At 49.7% G+C, this 21788-nt stretch overlaps 1 protein-coding gene across 2 annotated transcripts; it reads left to right on the top strand.

Annotated features, from left to right (window-relative positions):
• The first annotated feature begins 4178 nt into the window (after positions 1-4178).
• On the top strand, positions 4179-10240 carry CD19 (CD19 molecule). Of its 2 annotated transcripts, none has more exons than XM_036279980.1 (15): positions 4179-4281; positions 4530-4766; positions 5339-5542; positions 5671-5964; positions 6972-7082; positions 7354-7402; positions 7691-7779; positions 8183-8296; positions 8427-8522; positions 8604-8693; positions 8800-8859; positions 8978-9034; positions 9602-9694; positions 9791-9883; positions 10049-10240. In XM_036279980.1, the coding sequence occupies exons 1-14, from the start codon at positions 4194-4196 to the stop codon at positions 9859-9861; spliced, it is 1653 nt and encodes a 550-aa protein (XP_036135873.1). In that variant the 5' UTR covers positions 4179-4193; the 3' UTR covers positions 9862-9883; positions 10049-10240. The 2 variants fall into 2 exon arrangements, with proteins under 2 accessions (XP_036135873.1, XP_036135872.1); XM_036279979.1 differs by having other exon boundaries at positions 4194-4281; positions 6975-7082.
• Positions 10241-21788: the final 11548 nt, after the last annotated feature.

The following is a 21788-nucleotide window of genomic DNA, read 5'->3' as shown; positions in this document are numbered from 1 at the left end:
CTGTTTCCGGATCCGCTCGGCTGTTTCCGGATCAGCTCGGCTGGAAGCCGAGGCCGGGGTTGGGGCGGGATTGCCGAGCCTCGGCCGAAGATATCCGTGAAGACCTCGGCCCGGGCCCTAGGCTCCGCCCTCTTCGCCTTCCTTCCGGGGGAGCGCAGTTCGAGAATACTGGTCCTTCAATCCCCGAAGTTCTTTTCATCAAAGGCTTTCTGGTGCCTCCGCGTGACCTTGGAAACTCTGTTCAAATTATACCTCCTCCGGATTGCCCGCCAGCCTCATCCAAAGGAGGGCGAAGCTCTCTCGGCCTCCCCCGAGCCTCGGAGCCGGCCCTTTGCTCGGCTCCTGGCCGCCCTTCCGCTGGAGCCAGGCTCACATTTCAACGAACTGTGGCCAGGCCTCCCAGCACCTCCGCCCTCCTGGAGCGCCCCGCGGGGCAGGGCTGAGTCGGCTCCACTTTTCTAGGCGCTTGAGTCTCCCAGTAGTCAGTCCTCTAAGTCAGGAACTCACACGCCCCCACTCCCACTTTGATATTCAACCATTCACCACTTCCAGCTAATACCCCTCTTCCTCCCAGTGCCTCTCAAATCCCTCCTCTCCACCCACCACTGCCCTAGATCAAACTCTTATCTGTGACTTCCTCCCAGAATGGACCTGACATCTCTCCTTGGACGCTGACAAGCAACTCAAACTTAGGTCCAGAGCTTTGATTCCCTTTCTCTCAAACCCGTGTCTCCCTCCAGGTGCATGTAAGTCCTGTAAACTCCACCTTCAAAGGACGGAATGTTCCAGAATGTGTCCCTTTTTCTTCATCTCCAGAGCTAACACCCAGCCCTATTCCCATCCTCTCTCTCCTGAACTTCCCAAATGCCTAACTGTTCCCTGGTGTAGCCTTTTGACTCCTTGAGTTATTCTCAAAGCAACTAGACTCATCTTTGTGAAACAGATCATGTCCCACCCCTGCTTAAAATCTAGTTCAATCTAAAAAAGAAGAAAGGACAGGAATAGACATGTCACTGATGTCACAGATGGCAAATACGAACATAAAAAGATGATCAACGTCACTAGCCATGAGGGAAATGCAAATTAAAACCACAAGTAGATATCACTAGAATGGCTAAAATAAAAGAGTGATAATATCAACTACTGGTAAGTATACAGAGAAACTGTGTTTCTCTTGTATTCCTAATGGGGATGTAAAATGGTATAGCCGCTGTGGAAAAGAGTATGACAATTTCTAACAAAACTAAACATGACCTTACTTGAACACTACCAAGATTTAACCCCTACCCAGGTCTTGGCTCAAGTCATGTCAGTGAGGCCTCACCTGATCACCCTGTCCAAGTAGCCATCCCCAATCACCTGTCACACCATTAGATTACATCAGAGATTTTTCACCATCTGAAGTTATTCATTGGTTAACTTGTTTATTACTTGTCCCCCTTTACCCTTCTGGGGGTTCAAAACTTGAATCGAAGCTCCCTGAGATCAGGAATCTTGTCTCTCTTGTCCCCTGCTCTTTCTCTAGTACCTAACAGTGCCTGAGAAATAAACATCTGGTGAAAGAATGAATGATCACTTTCCTTACTGATCTCTCTGGCCTCCCTCCAATTCCCCTCCACACTGCAGCCACTGGGAGTTTTTAGAAAGTGTAAATCTGGCCAGGTCAATGCCTGGCTTATAAATCCCCAGTAGTTTACTGCCCTCAGTAGCTTTCTGTCCTCAGGACTCTCTGTGTATGTGGCAAGGCTTCTTGGGAAGTGGGTGAAAAGATGACTTTAAATCAAGCTCCAGCCCTGGCCGGTTTGGCTCAGCGGTTGGAGCGTCGGCCTGCGGTACAGAGAGACCCGGGTTCGGTTCCCGCTAAGGGCACGTACCTCAGTTGCAGTTTGTCCCCGACCCTGGTTGGTCGTGCGGGTGGCAGCCACTCGATGTGTCCCTTCACGTCGATGTTTCTCTCTCTCTCTTCCTCTCTCTCCCTCCCGCTCTATCTGAACAAAAAATGGAAGGATGTCCTCGGGTGAGGATAAAAAAAATAAAAATAAATCAAGCTCCAGTCAACTGTCAGGCTTGGGGTTTATCCTGAGGCCCTTGGAGCCACTGAAGCCTGTGGAGCAGGGGAAGCATATGACCAATACCAAGGAAGCTTTGTCTCTGTGGAGTGTAGTTGGGAAGACAGAGAGCCCACCAAAAAGGACTGTTGAAATGGTTCTGGTTGGGAAGGGAAGAGCCCAAAGAGAAAGTTGATTCTAGAAATAGCTAGGCTAGAAAATGGACTAGCCTTGGTAACAATGCATGGGGGAAAGAGAAAAGTTTTCCTCCACCCTTTTTAACATCTTCATTTATACGACAAAATGTGTCAAGCACCTTCTAGATGTCAGTGAACAAGATGAGACAGTAAAGATCCCTGTTGTGGAAGAGGGGACATTCAAGGACAGGAGGCAGATGAGAAGACTAACAGGCATACTTTGGGACTGGGGCAAATGCAGGGAAAGAAATAAACAGGGTCAGGGAAAGTCTCAGAGAAAGCAACACCTGAACTGAGACCTGAGTGGTGAAAGGCGCTGTCCAGAGGGGCAGAGTGCGGGCCAGAGTGGTGGGGGTGGAGCGTGAGGTGAGAAGTGGAGGTGGGCAGGCTCAGCCCTTGGGAGGCCGTGTTCCGAGTGTTTCTTTCAGGTAGATGAAAGCCACGCGCTGTCCGGGCAGGGGGCTGATGTGCTCTAGCAAGACTGCTCGTGAGGCAGCTGGGAAGCTAGTGACTGGGTTATGGAGGTTCTGTTGAATGAAAGGTAAAAAACCAAAAATAAAAAATAAAAAAAGTCCTGCTTCCTCACCCTCTCCGTTCCCCAATGCCCCACTCTTCCTCCTGCGAGTCACCCCAACCTGACCAAAGGGAAGTGGGGGCCCTGCCAGATGGAGGGTCCCTTGGGGTTTGCCCAGGCAAACAGGAAGCCACAGCCCAGTGAGGCGGCTCTGGGAACCGGCAACTGAGAAAGCAGGTCTCCCGGGTCGCTGGCCCCTTTCTTTGAGTGACTGCAGCAGTGAAAGACACAGCTCCGTGTACACACGTCCACATACAGAGAGGGAGAGAGGGAGGGAGGAGAAAAAGGAGGAAAATAAATAAAGGAGGAGCAGGAGGAGGAGAGAGAGAGAGATGGGGGGGGCAGATTTAAGAGTCAGGACTTGGGTTCCAGTGCTCATTGTACCTACCACCTGTTCAATGTGTGATCTCAGGCAACACGTTACCCTTCTGGGGGCCTTCATTTCTTCATTTCTAGGTGGGTTTCTTCCATAACTGAAGCAGGGGCTTCTGGGGAAGAACTGGGACAGAAAGGGAGACTAATCATTTGTCATTTCTCAGGACTACTGCAAAGGAGCTATAGTGGCAGTCTGGCTTGAGTTCTTAGCCAATAATTGATATTGTCTCTCATTAACTGAAAGCCTAGTTTATGCTGGGTGCTGGGCTAAAAATGCCATATGTATATTGTCCTGTTTAATCTTCACAAACAATATTTTAATAGTACTGTTATTACCCTCAGTTTACAGAGAAAGAAACTAAGGCTTAGAGAGATGAAGAAATCTGGCCAAGTAGTAGAGGTGGGGGATTCGAACTCAGGTCTGGCAGATCCCAAAATATCAGTGATGGGCTGGTTGTATAGAAGTGGACAGTGGCTCAAGAAGTATTGGTTGAATGAATAAATGAGGTGTGTTTGTGTGTGTGTGTGTGTGTGTGTGTGTGTGAAAAGGGAAATGGATTTAGAGCCTGAGGTGGAAGGAGGGAGGAGTGGAAGGAGGGAGCCCCTAAAACTGGATCCATTCATTCAGTAAATAATTATTGGGCATCTTCAATGTGCCAAGCACTGTTCCAGGGCACCATGCATACAGTGGTGAACAAGACAGTCTCTGCTGCAAGGTTCTTACTCTAGTCCAGGGACCAGAAAGTAAGCAAGTAGACTCAAGATCATTTCACTGGCGATAAGTGCTGGGATGAAAATAAAAGTGTAGCCAGGAGGAGGGGACTTTGTGTGTCTGGAGAGGTACATGAAGAAGGGGCCTGAGGTGTGACTGCCCCTTCCTCCCCCAGGGGAATGCCCACCCGCCCCCGCAAACACCCACGGTTCAGTGCCCACCAGCCCCACATCTGCCCCAGCATGCCCTGCGCAGGGAAGCTGGGTGCCTCGGGGAGTCTGGCCACCATGCCACCTCCTCTCCTCCTCTTCTTCCTCCTCTTCCTTACCCCCATTGGAGTCAGGCCCCAGAAATCACAGCTGGTGAAGGCTAAAGGTATGTCTGAAGGGCACCAATGGAAGGAGTTGGGGTATCGGACACCTTGGTTCTGGCTGGATGCCCTTGGCCCAGTAATTTACCCTCTCTGAGCCTCCATTTTCTTAATTGTAAAATTCAGTCCATGGATGGAAGGATTCTGAGGGCTCATCCGTTCCCAGTTGGTGGGGTCTGGGTCATTGGGTTTATAACCCACTGTGAGGAGTGAAGGGGGCTAGCGGATCCCCCCCCCACGCCTCTTTCCACAGAGGGAGGCAGTGCTGTGCTGCCGTGTCTCAAGGGCTCCTCACACAGTACCCCCGATCCGCTGGCCTGGACTCAGGAGTGCCAGTCAGAACCCGTGTTACATCTGAGCCAAGGCCTGGGCATCCTGCTGCTCATCTCCAACATCTCTGACCAGACGGGGGGCTTCTACCTGTGCCAGCAGGGGCCCCTTTCTGAGCAGGCCTGGCAGCCTGGCTGGACAGTCAGCGTGGAGGGCAGCGGTGAGGTCTAGTGTGGGGCAGGGTGGGCTGGAGGAGGTCTGGTGGCCAACATGGACTTGGAGGGGTTGGGGCCTGGAGGGTCTGAAGATCAAGCAGGAAGCCAGTTGTAGGTGGCTCCTAAAAATTCCTATTGCCCTGGCCAGTGTGGCTCAGTGGTTAGAGTGTCAGCCTGTGAACCAAAGGGTCGCAGGTTTGATTCCTGGTCAAGGGCACCTACCTGGGTTGCAGGTTTGTTCCCCAGTCCTGGTTGGGGTGTGTTTGGGAGGCAATCAATCGATGTGTGTCTCTCATGTCAATGTTTCTCTCTGTCTCTCTGTCTCCCTCCCTCCCTCCCTTCCACTCTGTTTAAAAATCAATGGAAAAATATCCTCGGGTGAGGACTAAGAACAACAAAACTGCTTCAACACTGACTTCAGCACTGAACTGCTCTGTATCTCTACGTCTCATCTCTTTCTCAGATGCTGTTTCTCTGTCTCTGCGTCTTTGTTTCTATTTATCTCTGTCTTTCTGTGTCTCTGTTTCTCACTGCCTCTCTTGCATATCTCTGTATCTGGTTCCGGGTCTCTTCCCAGGGGAGCTGTTCCGGTGGAAGGCTTTAAACCTAAATGACCCAGGCTGTGACCTGGGGAACAGGTCCTCAGAGGACCCCAGGCCCTCTTCTGATCGCCTCAGAAGCTCCCAGCTGTATGTGTGGACCAAAGGCCACCCTGAGCTCTGGGAGACAGACCGTGCATGTGTCCCACCTGGGGGCAGCCCAAACCAGAGCCTCAACCAAGGTAAGGTGCTAAGAAAATGCCAGAAAGTGAAGTCCAGGGATGGGGGATGGTGATTGGGAACTGGAGGGTTTGTGGGGGAGGAGACCCCAAGGCCTACACTTTCCTAGCCTTGGCTCTTCTTACCCCAGACCTCACGGTGGCCCCTGGCTCCACGCTCTGTCTGCCCTGTGGGGTGCCTTCTGCCTCTGTGGCCAGAGGACCCATCTCCTGGATCCACGTGCATCCCAAAAAGCCTAACATCTCATTGCTGAGCCTAAACCTGAGTGAGGATGCTCCCGCCAGAGAGATGTGGGTCCTGGGCACCCTCAGGGGAGGGGCTGTTCTGTGGCTGCCTCGGGCCACAGCTCAAGATGCTGGTACCTATCACTGTTACCATGGCAACACAACCATTGAGATGCAGCTGAAAGTCACTGCCCGGTCAGGTAGGGTTTTTCCCAATTATGGGGCCTGTGTAAAGAGCTATTGGGAAGAACTGGAAGCCAGCCAACCTTGGCTCCCCTCGGCTAGTGCCAACCTTAGCCTGAATCCCAGTCGCTACACTGAACACTGATGGCCACTCTTTCCTCCTTGCTTCCAAGATACTGCTTTTCTGGGTCTTCTCCTACCACTGGTTGCTCCTTCCTATCAGCTTCAGTAGAGTCTTCCTTCCTCCTCCACTCCTTATCCCTGTTTGCACTATCTCATTCGTGTCTACACACTCTTCTTATGTGACCTCCTTTCCTCTCTTGGCTCCTTGGGCCACCATGCCTTGGTGACTGGATTCTAGGCTCCATACCCTCACACCCAGTCTTTTCCTGGAATTGCCATTTGATGCCCCATGGACACTGTAGGTTCAACGTACACACACTCACACACACACACACACTCACACACACATCAAACTCAACATCTTCTCCAAGCATAGTCTTCTGGGTGACCCTGTGTAAGTGAAGGACATTACCACCTGCCCACGTGCCAACGTCAGGAATGTGGGCATCCTCCCTCTGCCTTACTCCATCCATGTTCTGCCCATTGTTCCTTCTAAAGCAATCCTACCATGCTACCTTAAACACAGCTCTCAAACTCAATCTCAACTTTTACTGCAAACTTACCTCAGTACCTCGCTGCATCCCACCTTCCACCTTCTGAACTCGACTCTGCCCTTCGCTTTGACTGTGGCTGTTCTTAACTGCAGCAGGAAGCTGATCATCATGCTCACCTTACTCCTGACACTTCATGGTCTGCTTAATAGATACTGCTCCAGGCCCTGTGCCAGGCTCTGAGGCACAGTCTCTGTCCTCAGAGAGAGGGAGGAGAACCCTCCTTGTAGCTTGGGACTTCAAAAATCTGAGTCTTGCCCCTTCCCCCCACATCTATGGCCCTTTGAGATCTTGAGGCTGGGAAACAAGATGCCAGCCCTGGTCCTTGTCTCATAGCTCCTTCCCTCTAGCAGTGCGGCACTGGCTGCTGGAGACTGGTGGCTGGAGAGTCCCTGTTGTGACTTTAGTTTATCTGATCTTCTGCATGGGTTCCGTGGCCAGCTTTCTTTGTCTTCGGAGAGGTGAGCCATGTCCTCCAAAGAGTCTGCCACACCTTACACCATCTCCCTCGGGAGAGCCCACATTGGCCAGTCTGACAACATTCTCTCCTCCCATCCCTCCCTCACAGACTTCAGAATCCTGGCCCCCACCCCTTCCCTAACCGCCCTCCAAATTTCCCTAGCCCCTTGGGCACTCCCATCTCCATTGACCCAAGTGACTTCCCCAGCACCCCCCAAAGCCTCACCCAGCCAAAGAGCTCCTCCTCTGATCACTTCCATTAACTCCCACCAGCCCTGATCCTGAGGAGAAAAAGAAAGCGAATGACTGACCCTGCCAGAAGGTAATGCGAGTGCCCCTCAGTGTCCACTCCTGCTCTCTCACTTCATGCTTTGCACTTACTGTTTCCTCTGCTGAGGGTGCATTTTCTCCATCTCTGAGGTTGAAATACTCCCCAACTTTCAAAGCCCAGATCCAAAGTTACTTCTGTAAGTAACTTACAAGACCTAGAACAGAGGAGCTAATTACAAGTGACCACTTTTTAATCTCTGAGGGCCTGGCCTGAATTGTAAGTGTCTCTCCCAGTGCCCTCCAGGCTGGCCTCCCGGTGCAACTCCCCTCCCTCCTCCAGATTCTTCAAAGTGACGCCTCCCCCAGGAAGCGGGGCCCACAACCAGTACGGGAACGTGCTCTCCCTTTCCACGCCCACCTCTGGCACGGGTAGGACGCCCCTCCGGTCTCGGACCCAGAGCTAGGGCTCCCCCCCCTCCCCCACCCAGTTCCTTGCCTTCCGAGCTCGAGCTCGGAGCTCCGCCTTGCCTTTGGGAGAGAGCCCGCCGCGCTGGGGGGGGGGGTGGGGGTGGAGGGGTGCAGACACCCACCCAGATTTGAGCCCCGCCCCCAGGCCGCCCCCAGGACTTGGGACCAAAGTCTTGTTCGGAGATCTCCGCAGAACCGCACCCCAAAACTTGAGGCCACGCCCCTGGGTTTAGATCCCCGGGTGCCTAGACTCGGAGTCCTCCGCTCAGCCTGAAGCATCCTCTGCCGCCGCCCAGCCGCGCAGACCCCTTGCTCTGACACCCCATACCTTCTCCCGCGCCCCCTCCAATGCTCCTCTCGCCAGGACGCTCCCTGCGGTGGGCTGCGAGCCTGGGGGCCGCCGTCCAGTCCTACGGAAACCCGTACAACGAAGTCCAGGAGGCTGGAGCTGCGGGGTCCCTGAGCCCGACAGGAGCTGGTGATGGCGGAGGGGTCTTGACTCATGGGGGGGGGGGGTGTTGGAGCGGTCTGTTTGTGGCAGGAATAGTTGACCTGAGCCTGGAGGAGGAGGGCCGTGACTCGGTCCCATCCCTATCCCCAAATCCCAGGCCCAGAAGGGGAGGCCTATGAGGAGCCGGACAGTGAGGAGGGCTCCGAGTTCTACGAGAATGACTCCAACTTTGGGCAGGACCAGCTCTCCCAGGGTAAGACTGCCCTCCCCCGTGGCTCCCCCACCCTCTCAGTGGGCTGTGGACCCTCGCTGGACACCCCCCCCCCTCCACCAGATGGCAGCGGCTACGAGAACCCTGAGGACGGCTATGAGAACCCTGAGGACGGGGCCTTGGGTCCTGAGGATGAAGACTCCTTCTCCAATGGTAATTTGGGGTCCTTGTGGAGCCTCGGTGACTTGGGAGGACCCACAGAGCTGTGGAGCCGCCACAGGGCAGGAGTGGCCCCTGAAGTTCTCTTTTCTTCCTGCAGCATCTGAGTCCTATGAGAACGAGGGTGACGAGCTGGCCCAGCCAGTAGCCAGGACAAAAGGTGTGTGTTGTGAGGTTGGTCACATTCCTGAAGAGCGTGGGTGGTGGTGGTGGTGGTGGTGATGGTGTGTGTGACCTGGAGACCAGGAGGAATAGTGACTCCCCTCCTCCTTCTCCAGACTTCCTAAGCCCCCATGGGACAGCCTGCGACCCCAGCCGCGAAGCAACATCCCTTGGTGAGAAGTGCTTGGGACCTGCCAACCTTTCCCACATTGGGTTGACCTGGCCTCAGCTCTAGTTCCAGGCAGAACCTTGACCTTGACTTTGACCCCAAACCCAAGCACAATGCTGACTTTAGATTTGAGTCTCATGTCTAACCTCAGTACCTACCCCAACTCTGATCTTGACTCCAGTGTTTACCCCACTCCTAACCGTAAACATCAACCCTGATCCCAGTCCAATTCCAGCCTGGACTTTGACCTCCACTTCACCCCAGCCCCAATGCAGACCTCAGCTTCAACTCCCGCTCTCTCCACAATCTCCTCATGACTCTAACTCCTTCCAATTCTGTTCTTGACTGTTTCTCTGACCATGACCATAACCTAACCCTGACTGAACCCTAAAATTAACAAGGGCCCCGAACCCGATGCTGACCCTACCTACTCCTTCCTAGTACAACATGGGTCAAGCCTCCCAGCTCTCCCTGCCCCTCAGACTTCCTCTATATCTTAGGCTGCACCTCCCTTCCCCAAACCCCCAGCATGGCTGCCAAGCCTCCAGCTCTCTATCTCCTGCCCACACAGGATCCCAGTCTTATGAGGATATGAGAGGGATCCTGTATGCAGCCCCCCAGCTCCGCTCCCTTAGGGCCCAGCCTGGTCCCAGTCATGAGGAAGGTGGGTGCTTCTCCTGCTGTGCCCTGTTGTCCTGAGGCTGACTCTCCCCGCCTACTTCCAGCTGTCTCTGTTTCACTCCTTCCTGGTCCTAACCAGATGCAGATTCTTATGAGAACATGGATAATCCTGATGGGCCAGAACCAGCATGGGGCCACATGGGGACCTAGCGCACTCATTGCTTCCCTTCAGGTGAGGTGGGAACTGCTCCCTAAGGAAGGGGGAGAAGGAGGGAGCTGATGAGCAGGGATGGGAGTGGGGTTCTGGCTCTCAGGGAGGGAGAGGAGAAAGGGTTCCCAAGGTCTGGCGGGCAAGGGGAGGGCTCCTAGACTCCTCCCCATCACAGTTTCTCCCCAGCACAGTTCCATAGCCTGGGCCTCCTCAGGCTCCTGAGATCCCCACCGGACTCTGAAATCTCGGGACCCAAAGCAGACAATGCCAACCTCGAGCACCGTTGCTCAGAATGTGTATATCTGTGTGTGTTGTGTACAGAAGTGAAACTTCCAGTCCTCTTTGCACTACCCAAATAAACTCCATGAGCTCTTCCAATCCTGTGATGTAATGCCCTTGTGTGGGAGGGGAAGGGAAGGTGAGGATGGCGTACTCCTGTCCTCTCTGGAACCCAGGAGAGGAGGGACAGCTGCATCCTGGGTACAACAGGGCCCTTTCCTTTCTGTGGCTTGGCCTGCACCCATCTCCCCTACTTGCCTGCCATTCCCACCACCCAGTTGTTCAACCACTGTTCACTCAGCAGTTGTATGCTGGGTGCGCAGTGAAAAGGAAGCAACCCAGGAATTGGCAGTCATTGCTGACGTTTACTGAACACCTGCTGTGTCCGAACATCAATTAACTTATTTATTTTTGTTAATCCTCACCCAAATATATTTTTTCCATTGATTTTTAGAGAGAGTGGAAGGAAAGGGGGGGGAGAGAAACAGTGATGTAAGAGAGATACATCGATTGATTGCCTCCCACACGTGCCCCTACTGGGGCCAGCGATCAAACCTGCAACCCAGGTATGTGCCCTTGACAGGGAATCGAACCCGAAACCTTTCAGTGCATAGGTGGACACTCCAACCACTGAGCCACACCGGCCAGGGCTCAATTAACTTATTTAATCTTTATAATAATCTCACAAAGTTATTAAGCACTTAAGTGCCAGTATTGTATTAAAGTATTTTATGTATCTTACATATATATTATGCATACGTATGTTTATGTATATTAGCTTATTTTATCTTCACAAACATCCCTGTTTCATAGATGAGGAGACTGAGGCAGAGAAGCTAGATAACATGCCCAGGACTTGCCTAATTAGTGAGTGCTGGGGTCTGGACTTGAGCTCTGGCGGTCTAATTCTGGAGCCCATACTCAACCTTGACATTCTCCCTTCCTAGGTGCGATTCTGCAGATGGGAAACTGAGTGTCAGAGAGCCAACTAACATGTCTAAGGTCACACAGCTAGCACTTCACAGAGCTGGATCTGAATCCAGAAATCTGGCTGCCATTCTGGCCCTGTGCCTACCACCTGATCAACTGTCTACTTCGGATATAAACCATGAACACAAAGACATGCAAAACTGAAAGTCTCCAGGGCCTGAAACTATTATGTAGCAAGCTCCACCACACCCAAATTCTTGTCTCAGGCAAGGGTGGAATTAGTCACTGAAATCCCTGGTGTCTTCTGCTCCAGCTCCAGCGCTCCCGTCTGAAACCCAGTCCCTCTTCTGCTTAGGAAGTGTTGTGTCTTTGCAAGACTGACTAGGCTTTTTAGTATCTACATTTTTGTTTCTAGGATTTCTTTTCCTAATGCACCTGTTCTTTCTTCCTAAAGTCCTATTTTTTTTTTTTTTATCCTCACCTGAGGACATTTTTCGATACTTTGTTCAGATAGAGTGGGAGGGAGAGAGAGAGAGAGAGAGAGAAACATCACCGTGAAAGGGACACATTGACTGGTCGCCACCCACATGACCCAATCAGGGCCGGGGACAAACTGCAACCGAGGTACGTGCCCTTAGCGGGAACCGAACCCGGGTCTCTCCAGACCGCAGGCCGACGCTCTAACCGCTGGGCCAAACCGGCCAGGGCATAAAGTCCTATTTTTGTTTTAGAGACTTTATTCCTTCTTTATCTTTAAACCTTTAAAACTTACTTTATCTCTGACCCTTAATTATGTATTTGTTTTTAAAATCCTCACCCAAGTTTTCTATTGATTTTTAGAGAGTGGAAGGGAGGGAGAAGAGAGAGGGAGAGAAACATCCATGTGAGAGAGACACATTGATTGGTTGCTTCCCACATGACCCCGGCCCGGACCATGGATCGAACCTGCAACCCAGGCATGTGCCCTTGACTGGGGATTGAATGTGTGACCCTTCAGTGCGAGGACCGACACTATAACTACTGAGCCACATTGGCCAGGGCTCTGACCCTTTAAAACTTATTTTAACACTATTATTATGTGACAGGCATTGTTCTAAGAAGTGCTTTATAGGTAGCATCTCATTTCATCTTTATAACCTCCTATGAGAAACGTAGGCTAAAAGTATTGTCCATTTGCAGCTAAGAAGACTGAGGTACAGAGAAATTAATTGCTAACTGACTTTAGGCAACATACCTAAACAATTACCCTCAGTGTTCCCAATTATAAAATAGCATTAGGGAAGAGGCATGGTTTGGTCACTATTAGCTGTGCAATTGGGCAAGTTCTCCCATGGGGGTGTCACCATGGAAATTGTCATTGACTTGTTTGTGTTTCTCCTGCTGGCAGGAGTCCCATGATTTACCTGGACCCCACGGCCACCCCTGGGACCAGCTTGCTTGGCTTCTGCCACAGTCTTACAGGCTATACAGGTTTCTGACCATGTTATTCATGAGTTTCTCAGAGCAGGTTTTTGCACCCGAGGTTTGGTCTGAATCCCAATTCATACCCTGGTAGTCCTTGGGATTCTGATTTCTGTGACCTTTGCCATCCACCGAGGAGGAAAAAGGTATCTGTTTGTTGGGTGGCTTGCTTCCATGTTGCACCCCTAGGCGTGTGCATGGGTTTTCTCCTCTGTGCTCCGTGCCTGAAAGAGCCAGCCCGTTCTCAGCTCCAGTCTCATGCAGCTCTCACGTTCAGCTCCGATGTTCCCAGGGCCTCCCCCTTGACCTCTGCCCCCATGTGGGTGTAAAACTCCGGTCCTACGGCTCCCAGCTTCCCTGTGGGCCGCTTGACTTTCGCCCCCTCTCACTGTTGTGGCTTTGCTTTCTTTCTTTTTAGCATCAGGAAGATTCTGTCTTGCTTTTGAGCTCAATTATCTTTAAAAGGAAAGCAATACACCCTGGCTGGTGTGGCTCAGTTGGTTGGTGCATAGCCCCTTGCACTAGAAGTTTGCAGGTTCGATTCCCGATCCCAGGTTGCAGTTTGATCCCGGTGGGAGGCAGCTGACGGACGTTTCTCTCTTTCTCACTCTCCCTTCCTCGCTCTTTAAAATCAATAAAAACATATTAAAGAAACCGTGTCTTTAAAAAAGAAGGAAGGCATTGCTTCATGTTATATTTTGTGTGATGTGTGTTTGGAGTGTGGGTGGTGGCACATGAACCTATGGGCTCCCTATGGCAAAAAGTGAAAAATAAAAAAAATTTAAAAATAACATTCACACCCCCACCTTACCCTTCAGCTAAAATAAGCTCTCCATTTTGCCACAGTCCCTGCCGTTCCCTATTACCTTTGATCCAGGCCGCTTCCTTCCTTTAGGTTTCCCGCCTGTGCCTGAAGCATTTGAGCATGTGACTCCGGTGAAAACATCCTGCCTTCTTGAGAGTGAATCCATGCCTGAGTTTTCTCTGTGTCCCTGGTACCCAGCCAGGGGATGGCAAAGAGCAGGAGCTCAGGAAATGAGTAGGGAGGGAGGAATGAATGAAGGTCTGTGGAAAGTCCTGAGATTCAGGGTGAAGAGCATGGAGACACTCCCGAGGGCGCCGCCACCCAGGGAAGTCTCCGGGCAGTTGGACAGAGGTGTGCCCACTCCTGCCCAGTGTTCTGGAACCAGAAGATTTGAGCTGAAATCCCCTTTCTAGCTGTGTGACTCAAGCTCTTTGTGCTGCAGTTTCCTGGTCTGTAAAATAGAGATCATAATTATAGCTATTTTTTTAAAATATGTTTTTATTGATTTCAGAGAGAAGAAAGTGAGAGATAGAAACATTGATCGCCCAGCTGGTGTGGCTCAGTGGATTGAGCGTCAACCCATGGACTGAGAGTTTCGATTCCCAGTGCATGCCCACGTTGCGGGCTCAGTCCTCAGTAGGGGGTGTGCAGGAGGCAGCTGATGGATGTTTCTCTCTCACTTTCTCTCTCTCTTTCCCTCTCTCTCTAAAAACTTCAATAAAAACATATTAAAAAAAGGAAAAAGAACATCGATCAGCTGCCTCCTGCATGCCCCCTACTGGGGATCAAGCTTGCAACCTGGGCATGTGCCCTGACCAGGAATCAAACCAGCGACTTTCTGGTGCCTGGGATGATGCTCAACTAACTGAGCCAAGAGGCCGGACTAATGAGTCTTAGCTGTAAAGCACATGGCAGAGGCATAGTAAGCACTCAAAAGTTAACCATTATTATTTTTTAATTAATTTTTTTATTCTTTAGAAAGACAGAGGAAGGGAGAGGGATTGAGAGAAACATCGATTTGTTGTTCTACTTATTTATGCATTCATTGGTTGATTCTTATATGTGCCCTGACTGGGGATCGAACCCACAACCTTGGTGTATGGGATGACACTGTAATCAGCTGAGCTACCCAGCCAAGAACTTAACCGTTATTATTATTTGGCATTTATTAAGGGCCTACTGTATGCCAGGAGCCAGAGGGCATCTAGACCATTCAGACTGGGGCTTTGTTCTAGTCAGGTCTCTACCCAAGAGGAAGCCATACCCCCCAGAGCTTCTCAACTTCCCACCGAGTAAGACCTGGTTGTATGGCAGTGGCCGGGCCACTTACAGCTCTTGAGCAAGGTTTAGGGAGAAGACTTGGGGAGGTTTCAGGCCCTTGGGGTCATTCCCGGCTTCCCTAGTTTGCAGTGGCCTCCCAGTGGGCCCAAGGCTGGCAGAAGGGCTTTGGGTGCAATCTATGCTTCTAGCCTGGCTACAAAGAACAGCTGGCCCTGGCTAGTGTGGCTCAGCAGTTAGAGTGTCGGCCCGCGGTCCAGAGAGTCCCGGGTTCGATTCCCGCTAAGGGCACGTACCTCGGTTGCAGTTTGTCCCCGGCCCTGTTGGGGTCATGTGGGTGGCAGCCAGTCGATGTATCTCTCTCACATCGATGTTTCTCTCTCTCTCTCTCTCTCTCTCTTCCTCTCACTCTGTGAATGCAAAACGTGTCCTCAGGTGAGGATTAAAAAAAAAAAAGAATGGCTGAAGGTTTCCTGGGAGTACGAGGCCCTCGGCGTCCCCTCTGCCAGAGCCTATGAACCTTTGTTCCCTGGGAAACAGTCCTAGCTGCTGGGGACGTGCTCCTTTAGTCTTGGCCTGGATGAATCTGCATGGAGGATTTGAGGTGTGGACTGACTGAGGTGGGGTATTTGAGTGGGAGGTACCAGTGTGGCAGAGGAGAGGGATGGGATGGGATGTGGGTGGTGGTCTAGTTGCTGTACTGGGTGGATGTGTGGAGTACATGTTATGTGAAGATTATGTGTGTGAGAGGCAGGTAGTATTGAGTATGCTGTGTGGGCATCATTCGTGAAGTGTGGTGTGGGGTGTATGGTGTGAGGTGTCGGGTAACACACCTGGAGGTGGAATTGGAGCTGTGACGTGTTGAAGGCATGTGTCTGCTGTGTTTGGGTGCATGTTGTGCAGGAATTGTGAATAATGCAGATATGTGCAGGATGTACCCTCTGGGGTGTGCAATGTTGCTGGTGGGTACAGGGAAATATAAGGAGACAGCAAAATCTTCTCTCAACCCAGAAAACCTCTCCACAGGTGTAGTAGAGACAGAAAACATTTTTTAAAATTAAGTAAGTATTAAACCAGAATGTGATACACATCATAAGCAATCCACTAAGAGGTCGCAAAGGCAGAAGGAAATCTCAGCCTTTTACATAGCCATTATGCTGTTATCAAGATCAATTTTCTTGCCCTGGCCGGTTTGGCTCAGCGGTTAGAGTGTCGGCCTGTGGTCCAGAGGGACTTGGGTTCGGTTCCCGCTAAGGGCACGTCCCTCGGTTGCAGTTTGTCCCTGGCCCTGGTTGGTCGTGCGGGTGGCAGCCACTCAATGTGTTCCTTTCACGTCGATGTTTCTCTCTCTGTCTCTCTCTCTCCCCCTCCCACTCTATCTGAACAAAAAATGGAAAAATGTCCTCGGGTGAGGATTAAAAAATAATAATAATAAAAAATGTTCTTCTTTTTTTTCTTTTAATTTTTATTTATTGATTTTAGAAAGTGAGAGGAGCCCTGGCCGGTGTGAATCAGTTAGTTGGGTCATCCTGTGCACCGAAAGGTTGCTGTTTTGATTCCTGGTCAAAGCACATGCTAGGGCTGCGGCTTGATCCCCGGCAGGGGCCATGCAGCTAATGGATGTTTCTCTCTCACATTGATGTTTCTCTCTTCTCCCTTCCTTTCTCTCTAAAAATCAATAAACTATTTTTAAAAATAGAGAGTGAGCCCAGCTGGTGTGGCTCAGTGGTTGAGTGTCGACCCATGCACCAAGAGGTCACCGGTTTGATTCCCAGTCAGGATACATGCCCAGGTTGTGGGCTTGATCCCCAGTGAGGGGCATGCAAGAGGCAGCCAATCGATGGTCTTTCTCTCTCTAAAAATCAATAAAGGAAAAAAAATTTTTTTTAAATAGACTGAGAGGAAGGGAGAATGAGAGAGAAAAAGATCTATTTGCTGTTCCAGTTATTTATGCATTCATTGGTTGATTCTTGTATATGCCCTCACAGGGAATCAAACCCGCAACCTTGGTGTATTCAGACAAGGCTCTAACCAACTGAGCTACCTGGTCAGAGCCAAGATAAAATTTCAAAACCTATATCTTGCCCTGGCAGGTTTGGCTCAGCAGTTGGAGCGTCGGCCTGTGGACCAGAGAGTCCTAGGTTTGGTTCCCAGGTTCAGTTCCTGCTAGGGGTACGTACCAAAAAAAAAAAAGGTATTACTAGAAAAAAGTAAGTAACAAAAAAAACCCCATATCTTGTTTTCCAAATAAGCAATGATATGCCTCAAGTAAGAGGACTTGATAACACTTTTAGTCACATATAGTTCATCCTAACTTTATAATGGTAATTGGCCTTTATGGGGGGATGTGGGGGGAGTGGAGAAACAAACTTCTTGTGTGGGGAGGTAGTCTTTTGTTTGTTGTTTTTTTTGTTTTATGTTTTTGGGTTTTTTTATCCTCACCCGAGGACATTTTTCCATTTTTTGTTCAGATAGAGTGGGAGCGAGAGAGTGGAAGAGAGAGAGAGAAACATTGACATGAAAGGAACACATTGAGTGGCTGCCACCCACACGACCAACCAGGGCCGGGGACAAACTGCAACTGAGATATGTGCCCTTAGCGGGAACCGAACCCGGGTCTCTCCGGACTGCAGGCCGATGCTCTAATCGCTGAGCCAAACCGGCCAGGGCTTATGTTTTTGTTTTAATCGTCACCTGAAGATATTTTCCATTTATCTTTAGAGAGAGGGGAGGGAGAGGGAGAGAGAGAGAGAGAGAGAGAGAGAGAGAGAGAGAGAGAGAAACATCAATGTGAGAGATACACATCAACTGGTTGCCTCCCGCACGATCCCAACCGGGCCAGGGATGAACCACAACTGAGGTACGTGCCCTTTACTGGAATCAAACCTGAGACTCACTGGTCCACGGGCCAACGCTCTAACCGCTGAGCCAAACTGGCCAGGGCTGTTTCTTTTTTGTTTTTTGTTTTGGTTAATCCTCACCTGAGGATATTTTTCCATTGATTTTTATTTATTTGTTTGTTTATTATTATTATTTTTTTTTACCTCTTCTTCTCTCTAGAGTAGGTTTTATTTTATTTTTTTATTGTTGAAAGAATTACAGATGTCCCCCCTTTTCCCCATTGACCCCCCTCTTTCCCACTCCCACCCCTCTTTATTGATTTTTAGATAGAGTGGAAGGGAAAGAAGGAGGGAGGGAGGGAGGGAGGGAGAGAGAGAGAGAGAGAGAGAGAGAGAGAGAAACATCGATGTGAGAGAGACACATCAATTGGTTTTCTCCCAAATGAACCAGACAAGGGCTGGGGATCAAACCTGCAATCCAGGTATGTGCCCTTGACTGGGAACCAGACCTGAGACCCTTCAGTCCGAGGGCTGATGCTCTAATCGCTGAGTCAAACCGCCCAGGGCAGGAGGTAGTTTTGTATATTGCAGCAAGGCCCTGCCCCAAGTTAGGCAGTTATTCTCCCCAGAAATGGAGGGATAGAAAGCCATCTTCCTTGATGTTTGTGTTATAAGAAGATGGCCCCTGGTCCTGGAGGTCCTGAGTTATGAGACTGGCAAGAAGCTTATTTAGTCATTATAAAGATTTATATACATTTGAAAAGTTCTGAAAGAAAAGAAGGTGGGGAGGAGTTACATCCCTTATTTCAACAGGGAGAATTAAGGCTTTTATTTTTCACTTGTATTGTTGTGGGAGGATACTTCGTGGATGTGTTCTTGGTAGAAGTGGAGTTCTTGGGGTTTCCACAAGGAAAAGAATTTTTTGAGGCCCCCACAGGAGGACTGAGTTTTGTCGAAAGCTTTATTGATGATGTAAAATTAAGGGAATTCCGCCCTGGCCGGTTTGGCTCAGCGGTTAGAGCGTCGGCCTGCGGTCCTGAGAGACCCGGGTTCGGTTCCCGCTAAGGGCGCGTACCTCAGTTGCAGTTTGTCCCGGGCCCCGGTTGGGGTCGTGTGGGTGGTGACTACTCTATGTGTATCTCTCACTTCGATGTTTCTCTCTCTCTCTTCCCACCTCTCTCCCTCCCTGTCTGTCTGAGGATACATGCAAAAATGTCCTCAGGTAAGGATAAAAAAAAAATCCAGTCCAGTCCAGTCCAATATCTGACTAGCTTAGCTTGTGTTCTTAGATGCAATCCATTGTGTGTGGAGTCTGTATGGCCATGGACCATGTGGCTGCTTAAGGCCACATGGCTATGGAGAGAGAACAAGCAAGCCAATGGCTGAGTATGGGTCACGGAGCAAGAGAGAAAGCCCGAACAAGAGTAAGAGAGGCAGCCCGGCAGGTGTGGCTCAGTGGTTGAGCATTGACCCATGCACCAAGAGGTCCCTGGTTTGATTCCTGGTCAGGGCACATGGTTGTGGGCCAAGTCCCCAGTGGGAGGCATGCAGGAGGCGACCAATCGATGTTCTCTCTCATTGATGTTTCTATCTATCTCTCCTTCTCCTTCCTCTCTGTCTAAAATCAATAATAATAATAATAATAAAGAGTAAGAGAGAAGAAACTCTTTGAGGATTTTATTTTATTTAATTTTAAAATATGTTTGTATAGATTTGAGACAGACAGGGAGGGAGGGGGAGAGAGAGAGAGAAAGAGAGAACCATCGCTGTGAGAGAGAAACATCAATCGGTTGCCTCTCACACCCACCCATACCAGGATTGAGCCTGAAACCTGGGCATGTGCCCCGACTGGGAATTGAACCTGTGACCTTTCCATGCACGAGAAGATGCTTAACCAACTGAGCCACACTGTGGAGGGAATGTCTGGGAATTTTAACCTTTTCATGGGATCCACCATCCTAGCCAAGCCATTGTTCCCCAATCTAGTCTGACAGACAAACACCTTCAAATGTGCCCATCTTGCCCTTTGTTTGATCCCTCCCCCTAGTGATCTGCAGGGAATGAACTGGTGGTTCCCAAGGGAGCTTGAAGCTGTAGTTTCCTGGTGAAGCTGCCCAGATGGCCATGCTTAAAATGTTTGGCCTCCCCTTTGCCTTCTTCCTTTATTTTATTACTATCATTATTATTTTATTTTATTGATTTTTTTTTCTTGTTGATGTGAGAAACGGTTGCCTCCCACATGTACCTTGACCAGGAATTGAACCTGAAACCTGGGTATGTATCCTGACTGGGAATTGAAACTACCACCTTTTGGTATACAGGACGATGCTCCAACCAACTGAGCCAAACTGGCCAGGGCTCTTTCTTTTAAAAAAGATGTTTGTATTGGTTTTTTAGAGAGAGAGAGGAGGGGAGAGATAGATAGAAATATCAACGTCAGAGAGAAACACTGATCCTCGGCTTCCTGCACGCCCCTTAATGGGGATTGAGCCTGCAATCCAGGCATGTGCCCTGACTGGGAATAGAACCGGGGTCTCTCAGTCCATAGGACAACGCTCAATCCACTGAGCTACACCAGCCCAGCTTTTTTTTCTTTTTAAATTTTTTTAAAAACTCATCTTTATTGTTGAATGTATTACAGATGTCTTTTTTCCCCATTGATCTCCTCCTCCTCCTCCCCATTTCTGCCCCCTCCTGCCTTCCCTACACTATTGTCGGTGTCTATTGGTTGTGCATATATGCATAGAAATTATTTGGTTTATCTCATCCCACCCACCCTGCCCCTTTCCCTTTGAGGTTCATCAGTCTAACAACCAATTTGTACTTCTTAATCCCTTCATCTTTTTCACCCACCCTCCCAGCCCTCACCCATCTGGCAAGCAACAAAGAGTTCTCTGTATCTATGAGTTTGTTTCTGTTCTGCTTGCTCATTTTGTTTGTGGATTCAGTTGTTGATAGATATGTATTAACTGCCATATCATTGTTCATATTTTTGTTCTTCTTCTCCTTCAAGAAGACCCTTCAACATTTCCAGTTTTTTTTCCCAATCCTCACCTGATATATATTTTTTTCATTGATTTTTAGAAAGAGTGGAAGGAAGGGAGAGAGAAAGGGAGGAGGAAAGAGAGAGGAAGAAACGTTGATGTGAGAGAGAGACATCAATTGGTTGCCTCTTGTTCACACCCTGTTGGAGACCCTTCAGTGTGTGGGCCAATGTTCTAACCACTGAAATCACTGGCCAGGGCGAGGGTTCTCTTTATTAATATTAACTAGCTAGTTACTGTGAGAACAGGTGTGTGCTGTGTTGACATTGTGTGTGAAATGTGTCTGTCAAGAAGTCTGGTGTGAGATAGGGTTTGTATGATTGGAGGTAATTTGGAAAGTTGAATAGTGTTAAAGTGTTGGTCCAGGGTGTTTATTGTGTGGATTTTGCACATGTGGAGGGGGCGTGTGTGAGAGTGGGTGACATTGTGTGGAATTAACTCAGAACGTGGTTGGGGGAAACACTAATGGGGGATATTGTGAAGTCAGGTCTAATTCTGAGATTTCACTTTTCCCCCCCAGACTGTAGAGAATTGTTATGAGTTTATTTGAACCAAATTGACCACATATGCTTGGGCAGCAAGATCTCAAATGCTCCACTAGGCCCTGGCTGGGTCGCTCAGTTGGTTAGAGCTTTGTCCTGATAAGCCAGGATTGCAGATTCTATCCCTGGTCAGGGTATATACAAGAATCAACCAATGAATGCATAAATAAGTGGAACAACAAATATATTGCTCTCTTTCTTCCTCTCACTCTCTAAAATCAATAAATAAAAACTTAAAAAATATATTTAAAATGCTCCTCTGCCCTAATTTCACAATTTAAAAAATAGTATTTGTATTGATTTTTAGAGAGAGGGAGAAACATGATGGGTTGCCTCCTGCACGCCCTCTACCGGGGATCAAGCCTGCAGTGCAACCTGGAATCAAACCAGCAACATTTTAGCAGAGGAGACAACGCCCAACCAACTGAGCCACGTGGGCCAGAGCTAATTTCATGGTTGCTAAAAGCAATTTTCAGTCCACCTTCTTCCTTCCACTCCCATAGGGCTTGAGGACTACAATTCCCAGAATGCCTGGCTCCTTCACCAAACAGGAAACCGAAATTCTTCAAAGTGTGGGGCTGAAAGAAGGCTGGTCTGCAAGAGAGGCAGCCCAGCCAATGGGTGACCCTGGACGAATTGAAGTCCACGCTAATTGCCTCAAGGCTCATTGGAATCTTTGGCGCCTTGGTTTTAGTGGCGGATGTGTGATGGACAGGCGAAGTGATCAGTGAAAGGGCAGGGAGGCGG

Source organism: Molossus molossus, unplaced genomic scaffold (assembly GCF_014108415.1).
Source record: "Molossus molossus isolate mMolMol1 unplaced genomic scaffold, mMolMol1.p scaffold_m16_p_3, whole genome shotgun sequence".
NCBI lineage: Eukaryota > Metazoa > Chordata > Mammalia > Chiroptera > Molossidae > Molossus > Molossus molossus.
Note: the sequence above shows the minus strand (reverse complement) of the source record. Positions and strands in the feature narration are given on the sequence as shown.

Excerpts from the sequence above, each read along its gene's own strand:
- CD19 (XM_036279980.1), top strand. The coding sequence starts at position 4,194 with ATGCCACCTCCTCTCCTCCTCTTCTTCCTCCTCTTCCTTACCCCCATT. Across the intron at positions 4,767-5,338 it reads AGTCAGCGTGGAGGGCAGCG|GGGAGCTGTTCCGGTGGAAG; the intron begins GTGAGGTCTAGT and ends GTCTCTTCCCAG. Across the intron at positions 8,297-8,426 it reads CCTGAGCCCGACAGGAGCTG|GCCCAGAAGGGGAGGCCTAT; the intron begins GTGATGGCGGAG and ends CCCAAATCCCAG.